At 39.6% G+C, this 12,771-nt stretch overlaps 1 protein-coding gene across 3 annotated transcripts in view; it reads left to right on the top strand.

Moving 5' to 3' along the window:
• Positions 1 to 12,771, top strand: part of CEMIP (cell migration inducing hyaluronidase 1) — a 248,981-nt gene that overhangs the window by 172,243 nt on the left and 63,967 nt on the right. For all 3 annotated transcript variants that reach the window (XM_078151112.1, XM_020965925.2, XM_020965920.2), the window contains exons 12-13: positions 7,542 to 7,717; positions 9,182 to 9,391. In XM_078151112.1, the coding sequence (XP_078007238.1) occupies positions 7,542 to 7,717; positions 9,182 to 9,391 (386 nt within the window). The remainder of the gene's footprint in view (positions 1 to 7,541; positions 7,718 to 9,181; positions 9,392 to 12,771) is intronic.

The following is a 12,771-nucleotide window of genomic DNA, read 5'->3' as shown; positions in this document are numbered from 1 at the left end:
GTCATTAAATTACAAAATGGAAGAATCATATGAAGTACGTCTCACTGTAATACTTATTTGGAAAGAGGCACAGACTCCCAGTGTTCACAGAGAAACAGTCTAGTTGTTGAGAGGAAAAAAAAACTTAAGGAAGTCACTTAGAGACACAACAAAGCTCTTTTCAATAATAGAATTGGCTAAAAAAAATAGCCTCTTAGGTTATACTATATCAATAGTATCATTTAGTAGATTATTTCTTAAGAGTTTCAAATCTTGAGACTATGGAAGAAGGTTGAGCTATCCCTGTAACTATTATTATAGCCTACTGTTTAGAAGGTGAACATGTTTGAGACTTTATTTCCTCTAGGCATCATGCCTTCAAATTCACATGAGGTGCCATCAGGTGGTCCTCAGTGTATGGGGACTTGTCCTATGGTCTGAGCAAACAGATTTGCCATAGTCATTGTATAAGAGAGGGAGGGAAAACATAGCAGTTGTTCCCAGTCAATAATACTGTCTTCTATAAAGGTATACCTTATAAACTCAAGAACTTATTAATTTCCAGTTACCTTAGTGATTCATTATACTGATTTTCTAATGACTATGTGTGAAAAGTGATAAGCGATTTAGAGTAGTGTTTAGAGAAGTAAAAACCACTTAGGCACACTTGGCCACCAGTTCACTAAATGTCAACTGTTATAAATCACTATTTAATCTAAAAACATCTTAATTCTAGCTCCCAGGCTTAAGTTGAAAAGAACTTTAAAATGTACACTGAACCTTTTATTAGAATCAAAACCAATCAGGGCATTTTCTTGGCTCCTGGCAAAAAGCTCTTGCAGGTGGCTTTGGTTCAGCCTTTGATCCTCCCAACAGCAGAACAGCTTGGCTTACACCTTCTCCATGGGAAGCCCTTATTTGCCCTCTCCCCCAGTGCTCGCCCAGTCCCTGCATCCTCTCTTTTGGTCAGCAGAGAAGAGAAAAGAAAAGGAAGACTACAGTCATGCTGTAATACATTCCATGACTATCCATTTCCAGAGTCTTCTCTGTCAACTAACTTTATTTGTAAACTGCTATAACAACACCCCTCTCCATTCTGCTTGCCAGATCAGGTTATTTGATGCTAGCACAAAATTTGTTTCCTTAACAAACACTGCACAGATTTTCACCTCACTCCAAATATGCTTCTACCTTTTAAAGGAATAATAATGACCTTTTTCAATAACTATACAACATTTAAATAGAAACGTAATGTGGTTTCTTCCCAGTACAAGGTATCTCTTTTTGAATTTAGATATATTAACATAATCATAGTAAAGATATTTATATGGAATATACAATTTATATTTTCTTGGAGAAATTCAATTCAACAAACATTTTTAAAGGATCTCCTCTGTGCAAATCACTAAGCTGAGTTCTAGTGATACTAAGACAAAAGTGAAGGAAAGTTTTCCCTCCATGAGTTTATATTGTATACAGAAAATAAGGACTATGCATTGAAAAATGTATATACCAGCAGAGTGAAATGGAAAATGATAATTTAGACTAAAACAGAGTCCTAAGACTATCATCGTGGAAGGAGCTGGAATATGGTTTTATAAGTATAAGAAAGAACACAGTGATTTTTTGGATTTTTTTCTGACTTGAAATTATTGATGAAAATGGGAATGTTAAAGAACAAGGGGGATAAAAGATATCAGAAAGCTATTGAAGAATGGGATGGAAAAGGGAGCAGGGAATCATGATGCAAGAAAGCTAAATCATCTAGAAATATAAGGTATTTTAAAATGGAATATTAACTATTGCTATTCTGACCTTTAAAATCCATTAGGATTTGGGGGAGGGGGTGGTCTGTTATCTGTGATTTCATCAGTGCCAGGAACTTTCAGGGAGAAAACTTCCTTTATCAATACTGATTAGCATCAGTTCTGCAGCTAATTGTCTTTGAGCCTTTTCTGGAGGACTGAGAAATAGTTGCATAGCCAATATTTGTCAGAGATCACACTGGAAACCAAGTTTTTCCTGACACCAGAGCTCAGCTTCTCTCTCTCTACTATAACACGCTGCCTCTCATTTTAGAATCATTCTGTACATAATAAAATCAGCAACAATGATAACAAAACAGTAATTTTTGAAGGTCTTTTTCAAGTGGTCCATAAAACCTCTTAGCAGCTAGAAAATAGCTAAGGAGTTTCAGAAGGGAAGTGAGTCAGTGACATAGTCAGCATGAAGGCTCCAGGCTACTCACTCCATTTTGGCCTAAACTCTGGCCCTAAAAATAAATAAATAAATAAATAAATAAATAGAATTTTTTTAAAAAGTAAGTCTCCTTCCTAGAATCAACATTTACATAATATTCTGTGGTATATGGAACTTGATATATCCTTGATATCCTTCACATCAGCAGAAACTTTATCTTCCCACTTGCAGAACAGACCTGCTTATAATTCCACCAAGGAAAGACCTTATTTGTCATCCCAGCTCCTGCATCCTTTCTCCCTCCTGCCAAGCACAGACCTTTTGGCTGAGGAAAAAATTTTAAAAATTCTCCTCCCACTGCAGCCTTTCTGAATACTCAAACAAGTTTATTCCCTTCCAGTCTCTTCCTGTGTACCCCTCATAGGTGTCAGTGGTATAATCCTCATGACCTTTGAGGCCCACAGGAAAAGGAAAGCCTGAGTGTCTATGAGAATGCTGCTCATGGAAACTTTTCCTCACCAACGCTTTCCCCTACTGGGCATCTTGAGCAGACTGTGCTTCCTTTTGATTGTGAAGAAACCTACTTCAGGGGTTCTGAACCACAACTGAGGTAAAGGTGAGGTAGGAGGAAGGGAAGGGGGAAAACACTTAATGAAAAGGGTGGAGCACAAAAATCCTTCCTCATAGCCCAGCTTCAGGGCTATTCTTCTGGTGGATGTCAGAAGGCTCAGTGGGTACAATGAAGAAACACCTCTGATGTTTGCCATAAATTCTGTGGCCATGGAAGGGGGTGACTTGTCTTTTTCTCTTATATGTAAACACCCACTTCTGAGACCAAAAAGCTCAATTGGCCAGAGAGGTCACAGTTTCCTTCAGGTAACAAATGCTTTGGAAAGTTCATTTTGTTTAAGCCTGAGACTTTTTTTTTAAAGAGTAATTCCAACAGGCTATTTTTCAAGCTTAATAATGAGCCATGTTGATTTCCCTGAACAATGAACTTTAAGGAATCCTCCATGTCTTCTGTCTTACTGAGTCTGCAAAATGAAAAACATCACTTGGACTATATTTAGAATCTCTTTAGGCACATTGCTAGCATTCTTACTGATGCTATGGCTTTCCTGATCTGGGCTGGTATTAATTTGAACACACGCTAGTTTGGAATTTGTTATGGCCTTCCATCACTAGCAAAATAAAAAGAGCAGTGGATTCATTTGTGATATTACAAGCTCACAAGATGTACTCCAGTTTTAATTGCTAAACCCTAATGGTCCCACTATGCCTGTGGGTGGTAACTCAGGGTAAGGTCAGTGATGACAAGAGAATGAGAAAACTTCTTGAAACATAATTATAGTTATGGCATTATTTTGTGGGCACTAGCATATTCTCTGAGTGGAGGGTTGTTCTGCATGTGAAAGTCAAGGAGCATAGGTGGTCTGGTTGACCATTGAGATGGGAAGACCTCAGTTTGAATCCCACCTCACAGGCTTACTAGCAGTGTGACCCTGGAAAAGTCACCTAAACTCTCTGAGCCTCAGTTTCCTAGATTATAAATTGGGATAATAATAATCCCTATTCCTTAGGGTTGTTGGGAGGATTAAATGACATTATGTATGTGTAGCATTTGTAAATCTTTTTTTATTTGAATCTGAATATTTTATTTTTTCCCAATTACATGTAAAAACAAATTTTAACCTTTGTTTTTTCTGGAATTTTGAGTTCCAAATTCTCTCTCACCCTTCTGTTCTTCTCCCATCATTGAGAAGGCAAGTCATTTAATATAGATCCTACAAGTGCACTCATACAAAACATATTTCCATATTAGTCATGTTGTGAAAGAAAACACAGACCAAAAAATCAAGAAAAATAAAGTAAAATAACAGTATGCTTCAATCTATGCTCAGACTCCATCAGTTCTTTCTCTGGAGGTAAATAGCTGTTTCATCATAGGTCCTTCAGAATTGTCTTGGGTCTTTGTATTGCTGGGAATAGCTATGTCATTCACAGTGGATCACTGCACAATATTATTGTTACTATAGACAACATTGTCCTGGTTCTGCTCACTTCACTCTGCATTGATTCCAAGTTTTTCTGAGAGCATCCTGCTTCTCATTTCTTATATTCCATCACAATCACATACCACAACTTGTTCAGCCATTCCCCAATTGATGGACATCCTCTTAATTGCTAATTATTTGCCACCACAAAAAAGTTAACATTTTATAAATCTGAAAGTCATCGTCTTCTAATAACAATTCACATTTATAAGCTTTGAGGTTTATAAAATGCTTTGTGAATTTCTTCTCATTGAAGCCTCACAACAACTTGGTGAAGTAAATACTGCAGGGGTTATTATCTCCATTTTCTAGATGATAAGCCTGGGAGCTCAGAGTGGTTAAATGAAATACCCAAATTCACAAAGTTATTAAGTATCTGAGGTAGGATTAGAACTCTCAACTCTAAGTCTAGCCCTCTTTGGATTATGTCAACTGTTGCCTCTAAAACTCAGCTAATGTTATGCAAAAAGGAAAGAATTTAGGTCTGCTTGCTCTCAAAAGCCCTTCCTGTTAGCTACTCCCACCTAGAGTCCAGAGAAAGGGAGCCTGTTCTTAGCCTTCCTAAGATATATTCTGTCTCTAGCTGCTTAGGATTTAAAGTTTAGCCCTCCTTTTAATTGTTCGAAAAGGATTTGGGTTCCCTACAGCTCTAAATATTGGGAACCTGGTTCTTTTGTTGAATCGAAATTTCACCATTTCTACAGTACTTGTGGAAGCCAGAAGCTGTCTGTTATTCCCTAATGTTCCTCTAGATTTAAACAAAAGCTCCTAAAGAGAGAACATGACTGTGTCACAACCAGCATTTCATGAATCTATTGCTTCTGAGCAAAGAAGACCCACTATGCCTCTGGGAACCTCCTTTGTGGTCTGGAAGACCTAGGTTTCAGCCCTGCCTTTGACCTAGACTAGCCCTGTGACCATGAGTAAATCATTTAACCTCTCAGTGCCTCAGACAACTTTCCAGAGACTTTATGTTTTAAACTAGCTGCCCATCTGCATCAATGAAGGATGGGTATATCCACACAGGAAGTTTCCCACACTGATGAAATCACCCATCCAGACCCCATCATCCACTCCTTCTCTACCCCCCCCAAAAAACCCCACTGAATATTCAGAAGAGTAATTTCCCAACAACATACATTAAGCATTCTAAGATTTCTAGGCTTTTGTTATTGACAGTCATGGGTCTAATAACATTCTTGCCTGTGTCAGCTATAAACTCACTATACAGATACAGTGTTTACTCAGTGACTCTATAATTTGCTTTTACTGGAATAATGTGGTCTGTAGAACTGCCTTTCCACTCATTTCATAGGATAGCAAACCAGGGAGGAGACACTGTAGGTGTCTGTTAGATGTAGTAGAAAAAGCATGAGCCAAGAGGCTCAGATCTAGTCCTGGCTCTCCCACTCACTGGCTGTGTTATTTGGAGAAGTCAGTTAACCCTCTAGAGGTGTCCCAGTCTTCTGAATCATCAAAGAAGAGGATTGGATAGTTCCTCCCAGATTCATTTTTCTATGACTCCTGAAGCAATGTGTTTCCACCTAGGAACTGTACTAGGCATTAGGGAAACACAAACAATAAAAGAGACAATCCATACCCTCAGGAAACCTACTGTATGCCCTTTATCAAGGGAGGCAGTCTGTATATAAATATGAATACAAATAAATACAAAATAAATGTAAGACAAAGTTTGATGTGAGAGGGCACTAGCATCTGGAGTGGGAAGGGATCAGATCAGTTTTTACATAGAAGGTAGCATTTGAACAGGCTTTTTTTAAGGCAATTTGGGTTAAGTGACTTGCCCAGGATCACACAGCTAATAAGTGTCAAATGTTGGGTCTGAGACCGAATTTGAACTCAGGTCCTCCTGACTTCAGGGTCGATGCTCTATCCACTGTGCTACCTAGCTGCTCCTTGAACAGGATTTTAAAAGAAGTATGGAATTCTGAGAGGTGGGGATGAGGGAGGAACTCATCCTAGGCATTAGGAGACAGCCAGGGGGGCAGTTAGGTGGCACAATAGATAGAGCACTGGCCCTGGAGTCAGGAGGACCTGAGTTCAAATCCAGCCTCAGACACATAACACTCACTAGCTGTGTGACTCTGGGCAAGTCACTTAACCCCAATTGCCTCACACAAAAAAAGAAGAAGAAGACAGCCATGGCAAAGGTAAGGAGATGGAAGGTGGGCCATCCTGTGTGCTGAGTAAGGAGTAGGATGGGTAGCCAGACTGTAGGATAAGGAGAAATGTATGATAAGGTTTTAGTAGTAGATGGGAGCAGGTTGTGGAAGACTTTAATAACCAAACAAAGGAGCAATTTTTTTTTTATTCTAGAGGCAATAGGGATCCATTGGAGTTTATTGGATAGGGGAGTGATATAGTCAGATTCACACTTCAGGAAAAAACTTTGGCAGCTATGTGGAAGAAAAACTGAAGTGACTTGACAGCCTTGAGACAGGGAAGCCAATTAAAAGGTTATTGTAATGGTCTAGGCAGGAGGTGATAAAGGCCTGAACTGTGGTGGTGACTGTGTGAATAGAGACTAGGATAGATGCAAAGAGATGTGTGGATATGAAAACAAGATTTGGTAATTGCTTGGATATGCAAGGTGAATAAAAGTGAGGAATCAAGGATAATATCAAGGTTGCAAACCTGGGTGTCTGGAGGCATAGTGTTGCCCACCTCAGAAATAGAGAAATTTGCAAGACAGGTAGGTTTGGAGAAAAAGATAACAAGTTCTGTTTGGAATATGTTGAATTTGAGATGCCTATGGGACATGTATTTTGAAATATCAGACAGTTGGAGATGAATAACTTTCAGAAGAGTTCCTATGGCTAGATATAAATTTGGGAGTAATCTTTATAGAAATGATGCTTAAACTATGGGAGCTGATGAGGTCACACATGAAAGTGTATAGCGAGAGAATTAGCATGGGACTAGGACAGAACCTTGGGGTATGCCCACAATTAGGGGACATGATGTGGATAATATCCAGCAAAGGAAACCAAGAAGGATCATTCAGACAGGCAGGAAGACAATTAAGTGAGAACAATGTCATGAAAACCCAGAAAGAAGAGAGTGTCTAGGGGGAATGAGTCGTCAACATTGTCAGATGAAATGCTGCAGGAGAGATTGAGAAGCATGAGGATTGAGAAATGGTCATCAGATTTGGCAATTGACATCAATTAGTAACTTTGGGGAGATTGATTTTAGTTGAATGATAAGCCTGGAAGCCAGCTTGCCATCTAGTAACTCCTGCTGCTTCAAGGTAGAGAATGAAACTGGGCATGGCCCTTCTTTCCACAGGAAAACCAATGTATCTTCATATTGGGGAAGAAATAGATGGTGTGGACATGAGAGCTGAAGTGGGACTCCTGAGCCGAAACATTCTGATCATGGGAGAGACAGAGAGAAAATGCTATCCCTATAAAAACCAGATCTGCAACTTCTTTGATTTTGATACCTTTGGTGGGCATATCAAGGTATGTGTGTACCAATCTTGACTGGCCTAGCTATGGTGGAATGTTAGGGTGCACCATTGTTTCACAATGGTCTTTATGCACTGAACTCTCTTGCATGTATGCTATTCTTTAGCCAAACTGGGCTATTTACTTTTTCCTGTCCACAATCTTTCATCTCCCACCTCCGTGCCTTTGAATAGGCTGTTCCTCATGCTTATAATGGTCTTTCTTCGCCTCTCCTCTTGAAATTTTTGAATATCTTCAGTGCCTTTCCTCATCACCTAATTGTTTGTTCTTCTCCCATTCTGCTTTGTATTTATCTTGTAATAACTTCAAACTGCACTCGGGTTTTTTGGAATCCCTCGTATAATTGGGAGTGGCATTGTGGTGTCATGGAAAGAGAGCCAACCTGGAAGTCAGGAAGACCTGGGTTCGTGTCTAGCCTCTTACAGTATTGACTATGGGACCTTTGATGGAGTCATTTAATCTCTCAGTGCACTAGGCACTAGGCGACCCTCTAAGATTATATGTTGTTAACTTGTTGTTGATAATACCTTTGTAGAGGAAGCTTCTTCACAGACAGCTGCCTTCGTCAGTGAAATCACAGGTCTGGTTTTTTAAAATAATAATAATTAAAACAATAATAACCATAACTAACATTTGTATAGCACTTACTACATACCAGGCACTATGCTAAGTGCTTTATAATTATTATCTCTTTTGATTCTCACAACAACTCTGCAAGGTAGGTGCTATTATTATTCCCATTTTACAAATGAGCAAACTGAGGCAGAAAGAGGTTAAGTGAGTTGTCCAGGGTCACACAGCTAGTAAGCATCTCAGACTGGATTCAAACTCAAGTCTTCCTGACTCCAGGCCCAGTGCTCTATCCTCTGCCCCACCTAGCTACCTCAAGTACAGTTCACTATGTTAGGTAGACATTGGCAGAGACTCAGAGCTAAATAAGATACCTTCGGCCCTCCAGGAGTTCAGTGTCTAATAGCAGAAATAAGATTATATGCTAACGACCATGCTACAAAATAGAACGAGATATAGTTGATCTAACATATGATTGTCATCATCTCCTCACAGAATGTCACTGATTACTGGAACTAGGTATAGAAGCCTATGTTTCATATGCATCTATGATCTACAGATGAGAGACAAAAGAAAAAATTTATCAAGTTCCAAGTCAAGTCTAGTTAACAAGCATTTATTGAGCACCTACTATGTGCCAGGCACTGTGCTAAGCACTGAAGATATGGACAAAGGCAAAAACCAGGCCCTGTTCTAACAGCCTAGGGAAACCAGAATGGGGATTGTTGAAGGGTCTTGAGGGGGGTGGAGGGGAGGAGGGTACTATTTATAACAATAAACATCAGCTAGAATTTCATCCACTGCCAGATTTTTTTTTTCTTTTTGGATGCCTTAATAGATCACTTTTGTCAGTGTTTCAATGATATTTTCTGTCTTTTTTGCTTCCAGTTTGGACCTGGGTTTAAGGCAGTTCATCTCGAAGGTATTGAACTGAAACATATGGGTCAGCAGATCATGGGGCAGTATCCAATCCACTTCCACCTGGTTGGTGATGTAGATGAGAAAGGAGGCTACGACCCACCAACTTACGTGAAAGACCTCTCCATCCACCATACATTCTCCCGCTGTGTCACGGTCCATGGTACCAATGGCTTGTTGGTAAGAAATGATAGCTGAATAATTTATTCACCAGAGTGTTTTAGAATGCTGCTGTCCAATCCTGCCCTCTGTGGAGATTGGGCTGATTCATGCTGGCGATTAGGAACAATGCACAAGGCATAAGAGATCAACTCTCCCCTCTAAGGATGGAGGTCCAAGTCATGATCTGAGAGGGTCAAGCCAGAGTTCAAACCCAAAGAGTTAGACATGAGACATGAAAGAATTTAGAGCGATGGTCCAAAGTCAGGAGATGAGGGAGCAAATCGATCAGTGCAGAGTAAGTCCGGATAGCATTATGAAGAGAACACTGGGCACCCAAGAAATGAAGGTTTGTCCCATACAACTTCTCCAACCAAGACAATGATCTTTTAGGCCTCCAACTCCACCACACCCCCACTCTATTCCTTGTTCTGCTGTGCTGACATCACTGTGGACTCAAGCAGTCACCATCTTTCTAAGATCCCATGCAATTCTAAAATTCTGATTTAAAGATTCTGAGTCATCTATCCTGTAATAATTAGGATACTGGATTCAAGGGAGAGACCTAGTTCATGATTGCAGGGAATTTAACCTAATTTAAATCTCTTGATGTGAAAGCAAAGGATACAGTGAGGACTTGTGCCAGACTGTGACGTAGCCACCTTGGGTCATTTTTGTCCTGATTCTAGGATGTTCCACAATACACGCAAAGCCTAACCAGAAACTGGCCAGCTGTACTAGTACTGCAAACTAATTGATGGAGTGACTCACTGCCCTCCCCCTCTGGAGCACATTTTTTTATACTCCAGAGTAAGCAAGCTATTCAGACACATTGTACACATGTACCAATCCATAGCAGGAAAACCCCAAGCACTTATGTATGCACCAATCAGAAGTAAACCAGATAAGAAAACATGCTTGGATTGCATTATTTCTTGGGTGCTCAGTGCTTACAGATACCAGCCACTCTGATGTTTTCTGTCAACTTCACTCCTCAGGGAAAGGAGCCCAGACTGAAATAATTTCCTTGTCCCTTCTCTATTATGTTTGATCCCCAACCAATTAAAAATTAAATACTGGGAATGAGATATAAAATGAGGAAGAATCATGGAATAGTGGGAAGAATAGAGTCAAAAGACCTAGGATCAAATTCCTTGCTCCCCCAATGACCTCAGTAAAGTCACTAAACTTCCCTTGGCCTCAGTTTCTCCATTTGTAAAATTTGAGGGTTGGGCTAGTTGGCTTTATAAGTTTCCTTCAGACTCAAAATCTGTGATTCTAGGTTAAATATTCAAGCGTACACAATGCTTGCAAACCTCAAAGCACTATATAAAAGTCAACTGTTATTAAAAATCTTTACCATGGGTGTGGCATTAATTATCTTCCAGGCACTTATGTAACCTTCATAATCTTGGGGGGGTGAGGGGCAGGGGAGAGAAGAGCCTACCCTTAGTTCAGAGAATGGAAATCTAGGCCCCTAGAGAGATGATGATTAATTACAGACTTGAAAAAAAAAGTCATTGGCCGAACTGCAAGTTAAAATCAGGGATTGCTGGTTGCCATCTTATACCAAAGACCATTCAGCCACTTAAATTGGTAAGTGCTGACATGTCCCTGGTGTCCTTCAGTATCTAATTTGCTATTGTTTGACTATTCTGTTTCCCAGCATAAGCTGGAGCCCTGTTAGAATTGAGAGCTATGAAATGCCATTTTCTCCTGTGCTGGGATCACTTAGGGAGTGCTAGGGTGGCAGAACCAACTGCTGGTCACATTGTAAAGGAAATCACGCAGACCTCCTGTGCATTAGCATCTGCTTGTCTGATAAGGAGCTGATCGATAACAATACCAACTGCCATAGTCTTTAGGCTTATTATGAGAATGTTTTCCTTTGTAGCAGTACTACAATTCACTTCTCAGCAAAAATAACTAAGTGCCTACTAAGTGCAGGATCCTGTACTAAGTGCTAAGGATAGCAAGATAAAATACAATGCTTGCCCCCAAGGGGCATACACTGTAGTAGATCTACACAATAAACTGAATGCCCAAAGTGCATAAGATGTAGGTTTGAGACTACTCATAAAAATTGGTTGTAAATGTCAAACTTACTTCTTGATCTTATTGTTGAATATTGAATTCGTGATTCATTACTTTTTTTTTAAGAGCATAATAGAAATATGAACTGAGTGCTTGGAGAAGTCTGAAAAGGGAGAAATAGTTTTCTGTTGGGTAGGAGTGGCACGAGTCACAAAAGGTGGCAAGGTGGCATTTGAGCTGGGCCTTAAAGAACGGGATGGATTTCAATAAGTGAAGACAGTGAAGCTAGAGTTGGAGTCTATAAGACATTCCACATACAAGGTGGTCATTAATATCAAATGTTGCAATGAAATCAAGAAAAATCTCAACTGATAAAAATCCATTGGATTTGACAACTAGCAAATGACTGGTGAGTAGCCTTCCAGCTTCAGTAAGTTGTAAGGGCAGAAACCATATTGCAAGGAGTTGAAAGGTGAGTGAACTGTGAGGAAGAGAGTCATTGGGTATAGGTAGTCTTTTTAGAAGCTTGGCATGGTTTTTTACTGTGCTTAGCCATGAATGCCACCATGCCAGCACTTCCTGATTCTCGAAGGCAGGTACCGATTGATTCAGTAGAAGAAAAAAGACATTTCACAGCACTTAAATAGCTTATGAGGAAGAGAAGAACATTCAGGCAATAACAAATCAGATGCTCAATGTCACACAAGTGGAGAATAGTGATGGGACAGTAGCTAGGGGTGGGGGAGGCAGCAGAGTATTGCTCAGCACCATGGCTAATGGTTATCATGGTTATGACAAAACTAAGTGTATCTGGGTAGTTCAACACAAAGGATAAGACAACTAAGTAGTTAAGTGGCATTATCACAATTGTTTAAAGAGAAAGGGCAGTTACTAGACCATACATTTGATTATGCTAATCCACTTTCATGACTTCTGGTGGCATGGAGTGTTCACATAGCTAATGAGGTAGAAAGAGTTATGGACTAGGAATCAGGAAGACCTGAGTTCCAATTCTACCTTAGAACCTTACCTTTGAGACTCAGGACAAGTCACAACCATCATAGAAAAAAATTTTGAGCTTAGCATTTAGCAAAATTAAATTAAATGGCAACACTATATTATAATCAACTATGATAGACTTAGCTCTTCTCACCAATACAATGATTCAAGATAATTCCAAAGATGGAAAATGCTATCCACATCCAGAGAAAGAATTATGGGGTCTGAATGCAAATTGAAGCATACTATTTTTGCTATTTTTTGTTTTTTTTTCTTTCTTGTGGGTTTTCTCTTTTTTTCCTCATTCTTTCACAACATGACCAATATGGAAATATGATTAACATGATTGTACATGTATAATGTCTATC

This window comes from Phascolarctos cinereus, unplaced genomic scaffold (assembly GCF_003287225.1).
Source record: "Phascolarctos cinereus isolate Bilbo 61053 unplaced genomic scaffold, phaCin_HiC Scaffold_3;HRSCAF=262, whole genome shotgun sequence".
NCBI classification, from domain to species: Eukaryota; Metazoa; Chordata; class Mammalia; order Diprotodontia; family Phascolarctidae; genus Phascolarctos; species Phascolarctos cinereus.
Note: the sequence above shows the minus strand (reverse complement) of the source record. Positions and strands in the feature narration are given on the sequence as shown.